General features: G+C 33.0%; 1 protein-coding gene across 1 annotated transcript; it reads left to right on the forward strand.

Annotated features, from left to right (window-relative positions):
• The first annotated feature begins 6,373 nt into the window (after positions 1 to 6,373).
• On the forward strand, positions 6,374 to 6,730 carry LOC108982747 (VQ motif-containing protein 1-like). The gene has a single exon (XM_018954204.1). The coding sequence runs from the start codon at positions 6,374 to 6,376 to the stop codon at positions 6,728 to 6,730; it is 357 nt and encodes a 118-aa protein (XP_018809749.1).
• Positions 6,731 to 20,173: the final 13,443 nt, after the last annotated feature.

Consider the following 20,173-nt stretch of genomic DNA (forward strand, 5'->3'; position numbering starts at 1 on the left):
TGGCAAACTGTGTCTATATTTTTGTACGAAACCTGTTGACACTGCGGCTTGCCTGCAAATTTGCAGGCACTCATGACATGATGTCAAAGAATTAGTTCGACCTGTTTTTTTTTGTTTTTTCAATGAAGTTCATGTGGTGGTCAAATGAGCTAGTGTTGATTGCTATTCAGGAGTTCGGCAACATGGGCTTTTCCAGATATGATCAGCACAAGAAGTGCAGCATGGATCAGATTTGCAAGCCTCAGACGACAATTAGGATGGTGGCCTGATTCAAAACACTGGACCAGCAGCCCGGTCCAAACTTCTCAGACGTAGTACGGCTACTTCCCCTCGATCGTGACCTCTTCCAATCTTTTAGCAGCTACGTGTAGAATTATATTAGCGGGCTTCATTGATTTGCTTGTTCCTCCCTTGATTATACTTAGATATTTTCCCCTTTACGAAATGTTGTGGATGTGTTTTGTACTCCCACAAAAGGTCTCTGGCAACTTGCAATAAAAAAGATAGAGGGATTCGGTGTAGCAAGACTATGCTTAAGTCAATGAGAATCGAGTATATGGAGTATTTCAATTTTTGGATTGCATAATTACCTTTAGTGTGTGCTTTATTTTCCATTTATATAGACCAAATGTTCGATTGGCAAAGCTTGCCTTACGACTTGATCGTTTTTAATTTTGAGAAATGATATTTGTCGTCGTGAGTGTGTAAATACCGTGCAGTCGTTTTGAAAAAAAATGAATAAATATGAAACCCATATGAAAATAAATTAATTTTTTAATAATAGACCTCACTCTTTTTTAAAGTGACTATATAATATTTACATATTTTATGACTGTATATAACATTACTTTTTAATTTTTGCTGCACCGTAGACCGTTATGACTTTAAACTTGCTTGTATGGCGAATATCGTGCTGAGAGGGATTAATGACAGTTGGATTCAAAATCTGTATAAATGCTTCTTGGCAACCGCGACCTTGGTTTCTATTGGGTAGGCTTATGGCTTTGGGTTCATGGGCCTTTTTGGTGTGAGGCTCGGCCCAAATCCTTTGAGGCAATATTTGACCTAGCACAAAATACAATCAAGATCCCAACTTTCTGACATTAGTTTCCATAATTTTAGAATTTTTTATTGAGAAATGATATATATAATTATGGAGTGTATAAGTATCATACATTCATTTTAAAAAAAGTGAATCAATATAAGACTTACTTGAAATTAATTTTTTAATAATAGACCCTATTCTTTTTTAAAAAGATCGAGTATGCGACACTTGCATAATTCATGATTGTATTTAGTATTACTCTTTATAATTAATATTCTTCTTCTAAAAACAAAGTTTATTAATAAAATTAAGATACATTTATCTTCATTTGAAAAAATACATCAAAAAAATATTTTGATGATTGAAGATTAGTATTATTTATTATATTTAATTTGTGAGTCTATAATTTAATATCACATCAAAAATATATTAAGAAAATGATAACAAAAAGGATAATAAATAGATTTTTGTTTGCCTAAATACCTCGACTTGATCGATTGGTCTCCCCTTTCCTTTAAAAAAAAGAAAGTGGAAAAAAAAAAAACTTACGACTCTGCTCGTCTTTCGTACAACGGTACCTTCACGTAGTGTTTGGTCCGTGAACATTTTCTTCATATCCACCATGTGTGAAATGTGAACAAGCTGACACAATTAGGGTCATATATAAGTACAAATCTTTGGAAAAAATCTTTGCAAAAACGTTTTAGGATCAATTTCAACTGAGAAATATTTTCAATTTATCTCATCATATTTTATTATTATAATTTTTTTTAATTTTTAAAATAATAATAATATTATAATAATATATTTTTTAATTTTAATTTTTATCTCGATTCATACTCTCTATCTTGAGTAATGCTACACAACCTATCATCCTCTACACATCACATTTTTTTAAAATTTTAAAATTTCTTAATATTTTTTTAAAATTTATTTTTAAAATTATTCTTTTTAAACTAATTCAATTTTTCTATTCATTATTCATATATTAAATATTTAATAAAATAAAAAAATAATAAAAATTAAAAAAAGTATAGTGTATGAAAATTGTGTAAATAGTAAGAAATTGTATAGATTTTTTTGCTCAATCTTAATACACTGTATGAACCTAACGTTAGAGCATTCTCATTGGCTTGGCCAAATGAGAAAATTATCTAAAATTTAGATAACTTGTATAAAAAAACTCTACATTAGATTGGCCATCTTTAAAATAATTTACATTTTTGCTACAGTCATTGGCCAAATATAGAGAACCATAATTGATTCTCAAAATATTAAAATACTAATTTCTCACTCCAAGCAAACAAATTAAATTAATTAGAATATAATTAACATTTAACATTTAAAATATAATTATTATTAACATTTGATAATACTTTTTTAATATTAATTTAATTATAATATAATTATTATTAACATTTAATAAAACTTTTTTGATATTAATTTAATTAGAATATAATTATTATTAACATTTAATAAAACTTTTTTTAATATTAATTTAACTAGAATATAATTATTATTAACATTTAATAAAACTTTTTTTAATATTAATTTAACTAGAATATAATTATTATTAACATTTAATAATAATTTTTTAAATATTAATTTAACTAGAATATAATTATTATTAACATTTAATTAGTAAAACTATAAAATGTGATAAAAATAAATTTAATTAATTAATTATTAAAATAATAATATTTTAATATTATATAAAATATGAATGACTAATCTAATGTGGAGATTGAATTTAAATAGATTAAGTAAATTTAAAAAAATGTGATATTGATTCAATTTTAAAGATGTATTTATCCAAGTCAATGAGAATGCTCTTATAGTCCCCGTCGGTAAACCTCGATGCTTCCTAGATTTTTCGTACGCAAAGGTCTTGAATTTGCAGCTGCCAAAAACACGTACGTACCTGCTCCCCAACGTCGTACGGAAACAGGAGAAACATTCGTGGATGTTTCTTGGATGAAGTCGCGACTCGTGAGGAACATTATTGGATTAGCCAAAGAAAAAAGCTAAAGAGTTCTGAGTTCTAGAAGTCGCGAATTGACTCTGAGGTTTGGAATTGTGGTATGAAATAAAGCTTATTTAGAAGTCATATATCTAAAGTATTTTTAAAATTATTTATATTAATTTTTTAAAAATATATAGTTATTTATAGGAGCTCTTTTATAAAAACTTCAATTTAGTGCTTTTTAAAAAATTAAACTTTCAATTTTTTTAAGTGCTTTTTAGTAGAATCTACTTTATTGAACTGATTGACCGAATCAGATGCATATATCATGGTGTTTGAAGAAAGTACGCATGCAGCTGGAAAAAATTCCAGTTAAATCCAGTTGGATTGAGCATGTGGTATACGGCACTTACCTACATGAATGACGACAAATTAGAGGAGAAGCAGCAGGCTGTGAGAACCAGGTCAAGAGCATGCATGAAAGCTGAGAGAACTTTCCTGGGGAGCCTTTGCATCTTTTGAAAAAAAAAAAAAGGAAAGAGCAATATTAACATGATGAGACCCACGTCCCATATTGGTGTCGAAAATGTCAAATTTGATTTACTTTTTATTAAAACGTGGTGCAATTAATGATTGGAATGGGTCCAATATTTATATTTTATGCCTCCTGCGATTGGTTTTCATTGTACACTTTTTCAACAAAGATTTATATATATCTTGGAGTCCAAGGCAAGAAAAAGATAAATAAGTTGAAAGAAACTTTTTGTTCGATTGTGTTTAGATTTTAGTGAAAAAGCTAGGCAGATATTTGACTGTAATATTGGTGAAGGGAAAACAAATTAAGGATATTGTATTAGCTTATTTCACAAATTAAGGAAAACATATGTTTGGATAGGGGTGTAATCGGTCCAGTCCGGTCCGGTTTTGGATAAAATTTAGGACTGAACCGGTATGTACCAGATTTGTATTTTTCAAAACCGATTACGTACCGGTTACCCTCCTAAACTGGTATTTTCGGTTTTACCAGTTTCCGGTCCGGTCCGGTTTTTCGATTTTTTTAAAATGTAAATTTTACAATTTGTCATTAAAAATTTGTTTATAAAAAAAAAAAAATTGATTTAAAAAAAACTGTTTTATACTTTTATTAATATATTAGACTATATAATAGTATTAATATTATACTATTGGTATAGTTATAAGTTATATATTAGTATTAGTTATAAACTTTTAGTGATTTAGTATTAACATTTTATGTAATAATTTATAAATTATAATAAGAAATTATTTCATATATGAATATATATGTTATATATAAAATTTCACATAAAAATTTATAATTATACATTATATATAAAACTTATATATATTAATATTTAATATATATAAAATATTTTGTATAAAACTTATATATAAAAATATTATTTTTTATTTTTTTTAATCAACCGGTCCGGTCCAGTCTAAAAAATTCTGGAACCGGAACCGGCCGGTTTTTACGTTTTAAAAACCAGTTCCGGACCGGACCGGTTCAGTCCGATCTGGTCCGGTTTTCCAGTTTGAATTTACACCCCTATGTTTGGAAGATAGAAATCACATCAACTCATTTCAAATTAATTATTAGTAGGCTTATTACTTTTTCAACTTCACATAAAAATTTAAAAAGTCATTTCAATTTATTTCATACATTCAAATACATATCTCAATTTATTTATATTTAAACAAATCTCAATGTGACCTATAAAATATTACTATTTATAGATTAATTCAGATCATTTGAGATCATATCAACATTCAAACGCAGTCTAAGACTTTCTCTTACACGCATGTAAACTTATCTTTATCGCTCATCCCTTCCACCTTTGATTAACTATATATGCTTTTGTCATGTGCCCAATGTCTCGTGCATGATTACTTGTTTTTATCAAATAATTAATTACTTGTTATATATATATAGAGTTCTAGCTCCTCCCAAAAATGGATCGATGCCCATTCCACTTTTTATTTATTTATTTAATAATTAAATAAATATTTTTAAATGATGTTGGATTTTTTTAAAATGTTTAACAAGATTAAAAAAATACATGAAAAAAAAAAGTAAAATGACCTTATAGGTAGACAGTGTCGAAACTCACTTCAGTGGCTCTAGGACTGTCATTCTAGGGTTATAAATGGGCCGGTAAGCTTTAGCATATATCAATATATATTTATATATATATATATATATATAAGCAATATTTGATATTTTATCAATGAAAAGACCTTAAAAAATAACTTATCTAACTAACTGTATCCTATGCACTTAATATAAACTTACCACCATACAATTAATTAATTAGCTAGCTAGACGCTAGACTCAGGGACATTAATGCATGGCTGAATGGCTGAATGACTTTCAAATGCACAACCGCTCCCCGAATAGGACCCGGCGGCCTCCTACTGCACCCACTCTATGATCATATACATGAGCTAGCATAGTACGCACTACGTATACATATCAAACCTAACAAATTTATTGCTTTTACTTGTTCAATTCTCTTGGCCCTTACCTCTTCTAATAAACATATACGATCTTCTCAACCACTTTTTTTTTTCCCTAATTTTGAACAAAAACATATAGTACTTCGATTTCTTCTGATCAACCATTTTGTAAGATTTTAATGCCCGAGTAACTTTATTTTAAAATTTTAAAATTTTTACATTACACATTTATTCATATTATATAATTTAATTTAAAAAATAAATATTAAAATTTAAATCTTATAAATTAAATTATAGGTACCATGTAAATAGTGTATGTGTGGTCATCTAGAGGCCGGCCTTAGATTAACATACATCTTTCACACTTTCTGATTATAATTTCCTCTTGAATAAAAAAGTACTCTGATTAAACCAGGCATGATTTTGACGATCCACTTATAATCTCATCAATTGATACGTATGTCATTGAACATCGTGAACATCCCTCAAATTCAATTCCTTTCCAAAGTACTGTCTCTTGCTAGCTAGTCCAGCGCACGTGAGTGGAATCACAGAAGGTTGACATCTCAAATTCCCCGGTTCCGAAATTGTGGGCTTTGACTTTTGACTTTTTGTCCTTCGAGACTGCCAAAAGCGGTCTAGCTCTTAACCGTTAAAAGCTAGCCCGGCCCCGTCCCCCAACCCTTTTGTACTACGGCTTCCTCCCTTTCGCCTCAGCTTCCTCAAGCTCCGTATAAAAGCCACACGCCCTTATTCAATCAAAATGCACAAGAACCCCAGAAAGAAAAACGCAACAACAAAGCCCTAGCTAGGAAAAACAAAAAGAAGAACAAGAAACACAGCTAGCTAGCTAGATCCGTGGAGCTAGATATAATATATTTGATCATCAAATGGCGTGTGCTAGTCGTGATCAAGCCGTGAGAGTGGTGCTTATCGATACCCAGTACGTGGAAACGGACGCCCTGAGCTTCAAATCCGTAGTTCAGAGCCTTACCGGTAAGGATTCTTGCGTTTCTTGGATAGAGAAGAGCTCCTTCGGCGTAGAAAACAGAAAAGGCCCCGTCGCTGTGAACAGAAGTGGCTTCGACAAATCAGGCTGCGATAATATTAATAATGGATGTGGCGGAACTGGAAATCGCAGTGTTTCGATGTTATCGAAGGGCATGTCGTTCAAGGATTTGGATGTTATGATCTTGCATGCGCCTCCAATGGAGGACTTGCAATGGCTGTGGGCTGATAATAACTAGAATTTTCATTAATTTGCTGCATATATAGTGTGTATATATACATGAGTATATACATATATTTACACCAGTTATATACTGTCCGTATATTTTGTTTGCATGAGAAGTGCTACCGTAAAAAAAAAAAAAAATTGTAAAGATAAATTCATAAATTTATATAACTTTATAGATACGTTAAATCTATGTTATTATAAAAATAATTTTACAATTTAATGTATTACATCAAATCACATCAATTTATGAATTTATTGTTATGAAATATTAAGATATTTCTTATTTTGTTTCAATTCTCACTTTAAAAAATGTTAAGAGTAGTTTTGATATTATTTAATTTGATCAGAAAGAGATGCAATTTTGTTTGAGCAAATAGTAGATGAGATGCAACATGGGCATTAATGATGCCGATGGCATTGTGCCTAGCATGTGGACAATAATTGGTTATGGAACTCCTTATATATATAAATATATACTTAATTGGTTATTATTATGGTTCATGTACCGTGTACGTATTCGTTGCTGGTTCATGGGGAATATGTGGCTGTCCAAACGCCAATGCATGTCATGAGTGATCAGAAGACAAATCTGGGCCGGGAGATTCTTTTATATTTTTTTTTATGAAGTGATCGATATATATTCCGACTTCATTAATATTTATGATGAGTTATTTGTAATAAAAATCATTATTTATTATGAGAATAGATTCATTTTAATAGAAAATAATTGAAAAAAATAAGTTAGTTATTTTTTTTAATTATGTAATAAGGCCCCCCAAACAAACCAATATGACTGCGTGTGAGGTAGCAAGTCGGAGTGAAACTAGCAGCGAAGCTTTTTCTGAGCGAATTGCATGTTGTTCTAAGTGAAACTAGCGCTGGTTATAGGCAGAATTGTTGATTCTTCTTGAAAATTTATACGCATGGAGTACGTACGTACACGTACGCAAGCTGCAAGCTCCAATAATATTTAATATATCATCAATTGTTTATTAATTTTAATATTATCATAGATAATACTCATGATGCTGACCTTAAATCTTAAGATATTGGGTTTCTTAATTGCTAAATAAAACAACGTACATAATCATACAGTCTTCATGTAAAGAAATATATCGTATTTTCTTCCAAGGAATTGGGGTGTTATATATATTAGATACTTATACGTACGTACTTGAAAGCTGAGAGCCAAGGGAAGGGGTACGACGTAGCTTTTATATATATATATATATATATATATATATATATATATATGTTAGTTTCCCGGCCATCAATGTCTTTCATTAATTAATTTAATTGTAAAGGGGGTTGATGTCCCACTTATATGATGACTTCTTCGTGATTCAATAATTTCAACTCAAACCAAACGGCGGTGCATGTGCTGTTGATCTTCTAGAATGGGTTGTGTTTTCGGGGCCACTGTTAATAAACAATTAATCACTTTCTTCATATATGATACAAATATTATAAATAAAGACTAAAGTTTCAAAATTAAATAACTTACAATTGTTTATAGTTCTTTCTTTTTTTAACAACTATAAACACTACTTAAAGAGCACTTTATTATATAAGTAACTGCTTTAATGTGATTGGTTGCATCATTTTTTTAATATAAAATAATTAATTTAGTCAATCACATCAGTAACGTGGATAAATAGTATACAAAAGTGACTATATATAGTAGAACTCATTTTACATATATACTTCTTTCATTTTTTCTAAATCTCTACACAAGACTAAAGTACATATATAAGGCCTTCTTTAAATTAAAGAGCATATCAACATTAAAAAGAGCTTGTTACTTATGTCAACCCTTTGATCAACATGATATATAATGTTCGGTTTAGATTGCATTGCCAACGGATTTCCCATGCATGTTTAAAGAAAATCAGGTCGAGCACTACTGGCTTACTTGTAGTTCAACCAATATCACGTTCTCCCTTTGCGGTAATAAATTAAAGAGATCGATGAGTAATGTTATATATAGTCGTAAAATACATAAGTGCTGTATAATTATTTTAAAAAAGAAAAATGTCTACTATTAAAAAATTAATTTTTTTTATGTAAGTCTTATATTTACTCAATTTTTTAAAATAAAATTACATGTACAACGCTTGCGTACTCTACGACTGTAAATATTATTTTTCTTAAAGATATAAGATCTACAAAATCTCGAAAATGCTGTACGTAAATCATGCGTAAAACCTTTTCACATTATTCTTTTGATTGTGATCTCATGTCGTGCGAGAGATGACTCACATTTTTTTTTTTTTTAAGACTCATAATTTTTTTGGATTTACACGATAGCAGCCAAAGAATTAAGGTAATCTTTATTTGCTTTTCTCGGCAACTTCGTATTTGTTCAAATTTTGAGTAATTCAATTTATTTTATTTCCAACAAACGCTCCGTACGAGATCATTCAATATATATATTAGGGTAGGTATTGACTTTAAATCTCCGAAAGCTTAGAAGTTAGATCAACAAGTGACCCATATAATAGACTTTTGAGACGAGACTAATTAATCTCATCAAATATTATTTATAAATGACTATTTTGTTCCATTCAAACCCCTTAGACTACTAGTTTTTAATTAATTCATTTGAATAAATCTGTAAGAAAAACAAGTCTCGTTAGTCATTTGGAAACATTGTCGTCTTTAATGTTCAAACTACCATGACTCTAGAAGTTTGGGGAGATGCAGGTCCGTGGCATATATATCTAACAGCTGGACTTCGGGTTTCTTTCTCTCGTGCTTATAAAGAGACTAATGCAGTAGCAGATGGTTTAGCGCGAAGAAGTGCAAATGGCTCAAATGACATATGGTTCTCGGCTTCGGCTCTTCCTACTCTCATTCGAGGTCTTATTAGATTGGATAGGGGAGAGATTTTCTTATATTAGAAAAAATTGTAAATGAATTGTTTTGAGGACTAAGTTGTCTTATTCTGTAAAACAAAAATAATAGGGTATAGGTGCTGTTTTTTTTTATTGGCATCATTGCTTGGGTGAGTTTTTTTATCTATTTATATTCTCCTAGTGTCTTGATTGTCACCACGATTTTCCTCCATAGGTTTTTTTTTAATAAAATTGGGAGGAGGTTACTTTTAAACATGTGACATATTCTCTTTAATAATAATAATAATAAAATAGCATTTTAATAGAAAGATTCATGATTTCATCAAAATTAAAAATTTAGCGAGTATAAATATAAAATTAAAGGTAAACTACTAATCTATTAAAAAGTAAAAAGTACCATGACCATTTTATATTTAATCCTGGGTTCTAATTTAGGAGAAGGAGTTGGCAATTGAGAACTTAAATACTTTATTGCAAAAGACTTGATAATTTTGAACTAAAACAATTCCCGTGATTATACTTTTTGGATAGATTGAATATCTATAACTTATAATTTTGAACTATCTACTTCTTGTATACATAACTTTGATTATTTTAATATTTTCTTCACAATTATGTTAGAGTCGGGCTACTCTGCCGCCTAAAGTAGCATGCTCACTTTGACTGCTAGTTGCTTTCACAAATTTTTTTTTTCATTTTTCTATTCATATTTTTTAATATATTTTAATATTTTTAAAAAATAAAAAAATATATTAATACACTTAAAATCACTTCCTTAATCATTAAATAAAAAAATAATTTTTTTTTCCTGAGCAGTCAAGTAGAGCGATAAGAATTGGTAGGCAAAGTAGTTTTTTCCATTATGTTAATAGTAATATTCATTCAACACACAAGTCACGTCACCACTATGAGATGTCGACTGGAAAATATACATATTGATCGATAGCCACCCCTTGATGCTGACTTGAAAGAGATGACTAATTGAGGGGTGGCAACCATAGCTAGGGTGGGTCGCAGGCCGCCTCGACCGTCTGCCAACCAGTCTGCCGCCAAGGGTAAAGTGGGCAGGATTATTATATATAGAGGGGTTTGGATAATGAGTTGAAATGAAATGAGTTGAGATGAAAGTTAGATAAAATATTGTTAGAATATTATTTTTTAATATTATTTTTGTTTTAAAATTTAAAAAAATTGAATTGTTTATTGTATTTTATTTATAAATTAAAAAAAATTGTAATAGTTAGATGAGATGAGAAGAGTTGAGTTTTGAATTTAAACAAGGCCTTAAGCAGCAGGTGCTGTATGGGGGACCTATCGCTTGCATTTTAACCTGCTTACTCGCATCCTTTATATTAATATACATAAATACTTAAAAGAAAAACTCTAAAATCCTACAGTTTTTAGTCATATCAACCTCACTTTTTTTTTTCTCTTTTCTTCCTCGTAGCTTTCTCCATCTCTTCATTCTCCTCCACCCTCTCTTCTTTCTTCTTCTTCTTCTCCTCCTCCTCCCTCTTTCTTTCTTTTTATTTTTCTTTCGATAAGACCCAAGTGCTGCTGTGGGTTTGATGCCCACAATGCTACCATGAGCGAGGGAGGGTGCTACTTGTGGCCAACTTTGAGATTTTGCTATGAAAAGCGAGCACCCCTATAGATTTGCATGACCACTCCTTGAGAGCCAAGGGTGATCATGCGGCCACCTTTAACATGGGGACGATCGCCTCTAATGCAAGGGGATCTAATGATGTTCGGATCTTAGATTCTAAACTAATGGCATTGGACTACCTTATAAAGGAAGATCAGTGGAAATATTGGAAACAATAAAATTTTTTTGAATGAGTAATGTTAGATACAGTCATGGGTTGTGCAAGCATCATGCACTTTTTTTTCAAAAGAAGTGCACGGAGCTTGCTCACTCTATGACTGCAAATATCATTTCTCTTCTTGAATTGCACTATTGTTGTCCATATGACAATATTTTAGCCATAAATTTGGCTTTAGGTATAAAATATCGAAAAAAATTGTCTCAAGTTCTTACTCGAATTTAAGAGTCTCAAATGGGAGAGAGTAATACATATGACAACAATGATCCCATGACACCAGCTCGTGAATCACGCAATCACAATTTAATTGAAGAATAAGCAACAATCAAGAATAATCAATGATGAGATTCTGCAACATATTCCTATAGATGTTGTGCCTAGTTTGGAAAGTTTGGTTATACATGCTTAGATTAGTTGCATTACTTTTGGTAGCTAGCATAAGTTTAGTGATTCTTGTATCAATTCTTGTAAGGAAAGATATACAATGTAACATTATATATATTGAATGGAAATGCACCTATCCTCTCATTCCATGAGATAGGTTTTTCACCAAAATTCTTTATGCTATGCAAGAGGAACTCAATGCATTGGCTGAAAACAATACATAGTCTCTTATACCTTGACAACCCAACATGAATGTTATAGGTTGCAAGTGGGTTTATAAAACTAAATTATTACCTGATGGCTCATTGGAAAGTCTCAAAGCTAGACTTGTTACAAAGGGGTTCGATCAAATTGATGGTATAGACTTATCTAAGACCTTCTCTCCAGTAATTAGACCTGCTAGCATTCATGTTGTGCCTACTATTGCAATTGTTAAATAGCGGGAACTTAGAAAGCTTGATGTTAAAAATGCTTTCCTTTATGGGAGGCTGAACACCACGGTTTATATGCAAAAACCTCCTAGATATGTTGATCATCAACATCCATCTCATGTGTGCAAACTTCATCGAGCACTTTATGGACTTTTAAACAAGCTCCGAAAGCTTGGTTTGATAGGTTGAGTGACTTCTTACTTTACCTTGAGCTCTACTCTAGTTCCATTGATCAAAGTCTCTTTATCCAACATTCTAGCCAAGGTATTCTCATTCTTTTACTTTATGTTGATGACATGGTGGTCACAGGTTCTAGCTTAAATAAAATAGAATGGCTAATTCAGCAACTGAGGGATCAATGCTCCATTAAGGATCTGGGTCATCTGCATCATTTTCTTGGAATTGAGGTACACAGATTTGGTACCAACATGTTTCTCACTCAAGGTATGCAGTTGATCTTCTGACTCATTTTTATATGATTGATTGCAAGCCTATTTCCACCCTTATGCCATCCAAAGGTTGACATCTAAGCTCCTCTAATAAGCTAGCTAGCATATTTACAAAGCCTCTTCCCAAAGCCCAATTTCAAGCTCTCCGACACAAACTTGGCCTTTTGCTTAATCCTCGACCATGTTTAAGGAGGAGTCACAACAATACTCTCATGATACCAGCCATGAATCATGCAATCACAATTCAACTGAAGAATTAGCAACAATCAAGAACAATCAAGGATGAGATTCTGCAACATATTCCTATAGATGCTGCACCTAGTTTGGAAAGTCTGGTTGTACATGCTTAGATTAGTTGCATTACTTTTGGTAGCTAGCATAAGTTTAGTGATTCTTGTATCAATTCTTGTAAGGAAATATATACCATGTAAAAATATATGTATTGAATGGAAATGCACCTATCCTCTCATTCCATGAGATAGGATTTTCACTAAAATTCTTTAACATAAAGTGTATCAATGTACATTTATTGCTCATTTAATATTGTCTGAAATTTTTATAGAGATAACAAATAAATGTTGTAGAACCTATTTCTTGTATCATTATTTCTCCAACTTGATGAACTCAAGTTTGGGCAAGAATTTGAAAGTTGATCCTGAAAGTTATGCATATAACCTTAAGAAAGCTAGTTCTTCAAGGCACACATCACTTTTTTGATTTGATGGGTTTAAATATATAATAAGAATATTATTATATTTAAAGTTGCATATAAATTATAAATAAGTTGTGAGCGTGTCACTACTCATCTTGAATACATGAGAACCAATGCAATGTTTAAGGTTACTCGTCATAGACATGTATTGAAGATCAGAGAATGGATTAGGGCGCACCCTGACGCTACCAACCCATTGCAAGCACTGCACTGCCAAGCAAGTCGGCAACCCATGGACCCCACCTATTCACATACATATATAATCATTGAATTTTTCTATTCAACAGTTCTACATCACACACTTATTAATAAAAAAAATAAAAAATAAAAATAGATACGTGGTGTAAGATTGCTTAATTTTCATAATCACTACTATAACCTGTTCAAAAGTTCAGACCCAATATCAAATTAACGCTGCAAATTAAAACACCATTTCTAATTATGAAAGAGGCCACTCTGCCTAATTATCTAGCATCCAAACAATAAAAAAATTAAATTGAGAGAAAAGCTTGAAAGAATCCAGACCATGCATGCATGCATAGTACGACTCGGTCAATGACCTTCTGCATGCATGCCCTTCTCTGTCATGTAGTTTGCTAGCTAGTCAACCTGTCAACTACTGGTCTGAACTCAAATAAGATGGGCTGGTGGTTGTTGCTAGCTAAGCTAAGCTGGAGGGCTTTTGCAGGATTCAACCTGCAGTTCTCTGATCCCTCTCCTTTGGACCATTCCTTTTTTCTTTTTTATTTTTTGCATATTAAGTCCTATTAGTAGTGTAGATGATACATTTTCTACGCCAGTTTACAAGTATAAAGACTTAACAACTTATATATATATATATATATATATGATTATATCGAGTATTTAAAATGGTATGACTCAAAGAGTGATGATTCTTTGATCTTGGGTTTAGCGAAAATAATATATTTTACGAGTATTTTGAGGAATCTTAAAAGCCCAATCTCATGACGGTTCATCGTCCATTTTATGGCCCTTTTTGCTTTACCAAAATTTTCCTTCATAAGGCTTGTCAGGCCCATTCATCTTCCCAGTCATTAGTCCCAATTTTTAATTATTTAATAATCTATATGTTTTTTTGGGTGTACCGTAGATTGATTAGACCTATGGGCCCTTGAACGGTACACATTTCTTTTGAGTAGTGCTGCATGCCCCTGGGGATGTTGCCCGAGGATCTCCGGAAAAGACAGTTTTTTTAATTTTTTTTGATTAATTTTCATTATTTTTTTGGTATACTTAAATATTTTTTAAAAAGAAAAAAAAATTACAACATTATTAAAAAATATTTTTTTAATCATTAAATAATAAAAAAAAACAAAAAAGAAAAAAAGAGAAGCATTTCTCATTTCTTTTTGCTTAAAATTAGACCTATATGGGTAGCGCTATTGTGATGGAGAGAAGTTATGATAGTAATGACAGACTGACGTTGCATGTTACATGGCTATTTTTTATATTAAAAAAAAATAGAAAGATGGTCTCAGAATCCGATTCCCCAACTCAACGTAACTCATAGGCTTTTCTCCAAGTCTGTAGCATCCTCATTTTTAGCGCTTAGAAATCTTTATATGTATCTAGCAGGAATTGGAATACGTGCATGGTTTCCACTCCTCGACTCTCTCTTGCTCTATCTCTTATGAAAGAGAGAAGAATTGATCAGAGGATAGCCTGCAAATTTGGACAGGCTTAGAAGTCTTTGATTCTTCTTTTTATTTTATTGTTTATTGGAGAAGTTCAGGGCCTAAGCAAAAGGAGCATTCGAGAGAGAGATCCAGAAGTTGAATTGGCCGTCCTCTGAGACATGTATACGAGGCTTCTCCAATAGACACCTAGGCACAAACAAAAACATGAAAGTGCAAATAACAGTATCAAGTGAGAAGATGATACCGACAACGGGAGGCCGGAGGGAGATGAGTAGTGAGTGATGTTTTGTAAAGTTAGGGTACCTTTCAAATGGGGAGAAAATCAAAGCCCGAGTTCCATTTAAAATACTGGCCACGCGTGGCGTACGTGCCACGTCCGATCGGTCACATGGGGCATGCAGTAACAATTATCGGGCTATGTTGCCTTTTCCAGCCTCTATATATATATATATATATATATATATATATATATATATATATGCATGCATGGACATAGGCCTGTGCATAAGACATTAGGACCTTGCCTCTTCGTGCAGCCCGACTCGACCAAAAAGTTGAAGTAACTTGCGGGTCGAATTTGCTAAAACCGATATAATATTATAAGAAAACCAAAAAAAGCGGGCGAGTTGAATTTCACTCTCTTGAAATAATTGACAAAAGCTCATAAGTCTAAGACCAAAAAGGTGGACCGCGTCGAGACCAGTCTCAAGGAGTCGAGCTGCGACCTCTCCCTCTTCAAGTTCAAGTTTGGAGTCGTCGTCGCCCTTGTCCTCTTTGTCATCTTTGGTCTTCGTAACTCACTCTTCGAAGGCAAGGTGGTCGCCAAATTACCATTCAGTCCCGTCAAGATCGTTATGAAGATGAGCCACGGGTCTGCAAGGTGACGATCCAACCGATTGTTCCATGGCCTTCTTGTACTTCCTCTGCTTGATTAGTACTATTTGTACAAATTTGCAAAAGTTCTTAGGGGTTTCAGTTTCACCACCACGCTCTGGCCTCTTTCCCATGCCAGATCCCAAAACCAATTGATCTGGTTCACTGCTACTCTTCCTCTTCCTCTCCTTTTTGTTTTTGGTTTTAAATTCAAATTATGATTGTTATGTTCTAAATCATATGGAGTAAGGTTTTGATAGGATTGTATAGGGATAGTGAGACTTGTAATTTTTGCTTGGATTGTGCATTTATGCATGAATTCTCCAGAAAATGGGCTTTGTCTATATTGGCTGATGCTGGGTTTTGATCGGATTGTATAGGGATAGTGGGACCCATTACCTGCAATCTCGGGTCAGGTCGGCCCATATCTGATTCGTTTGTTCTTGAGCCGGGTCAGATCAGGTTGGGCCCAGACATGAACCGGGTTAGTCGGGCTGCAGTCCTATATGTACACACGACAAGGTTGGAGATAAGATTTTATAATAATGGGTGTAAAGTTTAATTAAAGTAAAAAAAAATTCATATGACGTTATTTTTTGTAAGAAAATCCTTCAGTAAATTATAATACATCACTAATACTATTTAAAAAACAACTTTGATTAAAAAGCAAAGGCAAGCATATTTTATAGGATTTAAAACTATTTGCTATAAAAATTAAAAGTTTCTCATAATTAAGTTCACAACTCCTTATACATAATTGATCTACCATTTTTGTGGATGCTTCCTACCAGTATGATCTTCCATCTGATCGTTCTCAATCAGGGAAAAAAAAACGCCATATGCGCGCATTATGCATTGCTGATATATTTCACATCATTATTTTTCTTAGGTTTTACCACACTTTCTATCCCGATCAATGAAGATATAATACATTAAGCTTTTGGAGATATTATTGGTAATATTAGATATGTAATTTAATCTATATCCTCGCAATTTTTTTGAAGTTAACAAACAGTACTACCTAATATTTTTTAAAAAATATGATCAATTATTAATTTTTTTTTTCATGTGAATCTAAAACTTGTCAATTTTTAAAAAAATGTACGAAATTTGCATTCCTTAAAAATGTACAAATCATTTCCGGTTTAAGAGCATAGAATCTCTTCTAGAATTTGTGTACGAGATGAATAAAAAAAAAAAAGAAGAAGAAGAAGATGTGACATATGTCAAGTTATAAATTTTGTTACGCATTCCTTTTTATGCATTGGTTTTTGGCTGTTTTGATAAATTTAAGTGGTGTGTTATCTTTTATTTTATGTCTAATTTGTATAAAATATTTATCCTTTACCGTTTAGCATTGAAGAGACAAGTCTTGCAAACAACACTCCGTGATGCTCTTAGACATGCTGCTGTGATCTCCTCCTCTTCTAATTTCTCTACATGATTTCATCTCTATACCTGTCAATTATTGTATACGTTACTTACCATGTATAGTAGATTATACAACTAGCTAGTAGATTAGCTGTACATAGCTGTTCCTCCTTGTAATTCCTTTGTAATTTCTATATAAATGAACATAATGCCCACGTACAGGGCATGTTAGTTTTCCTTACATGGTATCAATAGTCCTTGAGGTGCCGACAATGGAGTCTTCTACCTCTTCGATCCCACCTGTGTCCAACATTGATTCCTTTGAATTTTCACCCACTAACGCTCACTTCCCTGATATCTCTAAAAAGCTAGCCTCCAGTAATTATCTCTCATGGAAAGCATAGGCATCCCTATTTTGCATGGCCATGGTCTTCTTGGCTATGTGCAGAATACCATTCCACGCCCGCTAGCAACCATCATCGGTGAGGATGGTGTGTCCTGCTCGAATCTAGTGACAGCTCTTTGGCTGCATGTTGATCAGCTACTCCTTGGATGGATCAATAGTTGTCTATCCGATGGCCCCTTGTCCCAAGTAATTAACAGTGAGTCTTGACACGATGTTTGGCATGTTTTGGAGACTCTTTATGGAAGTCAATCCCATGATCAGATTCAGCAGATGAAGAGTGAGCTTCAATCGCTCAACAAAGGTTCCTTCACTCTGGAGGATTATTTGCACAAAGCAAAGGCTCTTGATTTGTCCTTACGTGGTGCCGGTAAACCAATGGATGAATATGACTTCATCATATGCATTCTCAAAGGCTTGGACTCTTAGTTCGATCCAATTGTTGCGGCTATTAACGCTTGCATTGCGTTTCCCTCTCTTGAAGGAGTCATTAGTAAACTACGTGATTATGAAATGCATCTTCTTGTTGCACGGACTTCTTCGATCCCCTGTTGCTCTTTATAAAAATCATGGCCGAAGTAATGGGACTCGTGGAGGAAGAGGTACGTGGTAGTGGAACTAGTGGTTCCGCCAACCAACCACGTTCTCAATCCCGACACAAAGATGTTTGGAATAATCGTGGCTCCTCGATCAATCGTTCACAACCATCCTCAAATCGTGGAGGACGGGTAGTTGGCTGCACACGTAGCGGTGACACTCCTTGTATCACTTGTTTCCGTTGTGGAGGTCCGAACCACAAATTAGATGGGTGCTTTGCCTTAGATGAAGAAGTTGACCACTATAAGGCATGTGTTGCCTTGCAGGTTGGTGATACCATAGAGGAGACCTGGTATCCTGATATCGGTGTTAGTAATCATATGACTTTCGATTAGGAGTGTAAATTGATCCGGTTTGGTTAGGTCCCCTGGAGGGGTGATGGACTGAAATTTCTTGTCCATCATTTTCCTCGAACTAGACTAGGCCAAACATCTATAGGGACCAAACCAGATCGGTAGATATTGGTTCGGTCTGGTCGGTCCGACCCAATTATTTTTTATTTTTCATCTTTTTTTTTTCAAATAAATTAATTAAAAAAATTATTTAAATTACTCAATCAAAAGTAAGTGAATTATCAATGTGGATTATGTAACTAACTCATTAAAAAAATATTTTATATGGTCAATGATAATAAATTAGATAAAAATTACATCATTAACTTATATATTTAACTTAATCGGTCCAAAATTTACAGACCCTAGGACCGGACCGAATTTTTTTAGTCCACAATTTATAGGACCGAGACCGACCGGTCTAGAGTTCGGTCCGATCGGTTTTTTCAGTTCGGACCGAACTCCTTACACCCTACTTCCAATGCTAATGAAGTGTAAGGTATTTATCCTTATTCTGGAAATGATTCCGTGATGGTAGGAAATGGTGATGGATTGCCCATTTCTGGTATTGGGTAGGTTTCTATTCCTTCTACAGATATCATGTTAAATTACGTTCTTATTTTTCCTGGTATTAAAAAGAATTTGCTATCTGTCTCACAATTTACAAGGGATCATAACTACTATTTCTTGTTTTATCTGTGGGGCTTTCTTTTTAAGGACTTGAAGACGAACAAGGTGATACTTAAAGGAGCTGTGGTGGATGGCTTATATCCAATAAATCCGAAGTGGTCTTCACACTCTAAACTTTGTCTTAATTTGGCAAATAAAGTGTCTGGCAACATGTGGCATGCTCGACTTGGCCACCCTTATTCTTGGATTCTTAAGCTTTTGTTACCGTGTTTGCCTTCTTTAAATGAAAAAATTGGATTTTGTGAAAGTTGTGTTTTGGAAAAATCAACAAAGCTTCCATTTCAATCTTGAAATTCCTATGCTACTTCATTTTTACATACTATGCACACTGATGTGTGGGGTCCCACTTTTATACCCTCTTATGATGATTTTCGTTTCTATTTAATCATTGTAGATGAATACTCTCGATATATTTGGCATTTTCCAATGGTTCGCAAATCTGATATGCCTACATATTTCCCTATTTTTCTCAAGCGAATGGAAAATCAGTTTGCTACTTGTATAAAAGTCATTCAAAGTGATGGAGCTGAGGAATTTGTCAACCAGTAATCTTGGTCTGGTTCCCACAACATTATTCATTGATCATCTTGTCTCGGGACGTCAGAACAAAATGGTCTAGCCAAACGTTGACATTGCCATATTGTGGAAACTGCTTGACCCTAATGGCTCACTCATTGGTTCCTACCAAATTTTGGATAGCAGGGTTTCACACTGTCGTGTTCTTTATAATCGATTGCCAACATCTACTCTTGGTCTTAAGTCACCTTATGAACTTGTCTTTGGGTTACCTCCATCTTATGACCTTCTCCGATTTTTTGGATGCGCCTGTTATCCATGTCTAACACCTTTTGGTAGGTTCAAGTTAGATTATAAAT

The sequence above is a fragment of the Juglans regia genome, chromosome 3 (assembly GCF_001411555.2).
Source record: "Juglans regia cultivar Chandler chromosome 3, Walnut 2.0, whole genome shotgun sequence".
Classification (NCBI taxonomy): domain Eukaryota; kingdom Viridiplantae; phylum Streptophyta; class Magnoliopsida; order Fagales; family Juglandaceae; genus Juglans; species Juglans regia.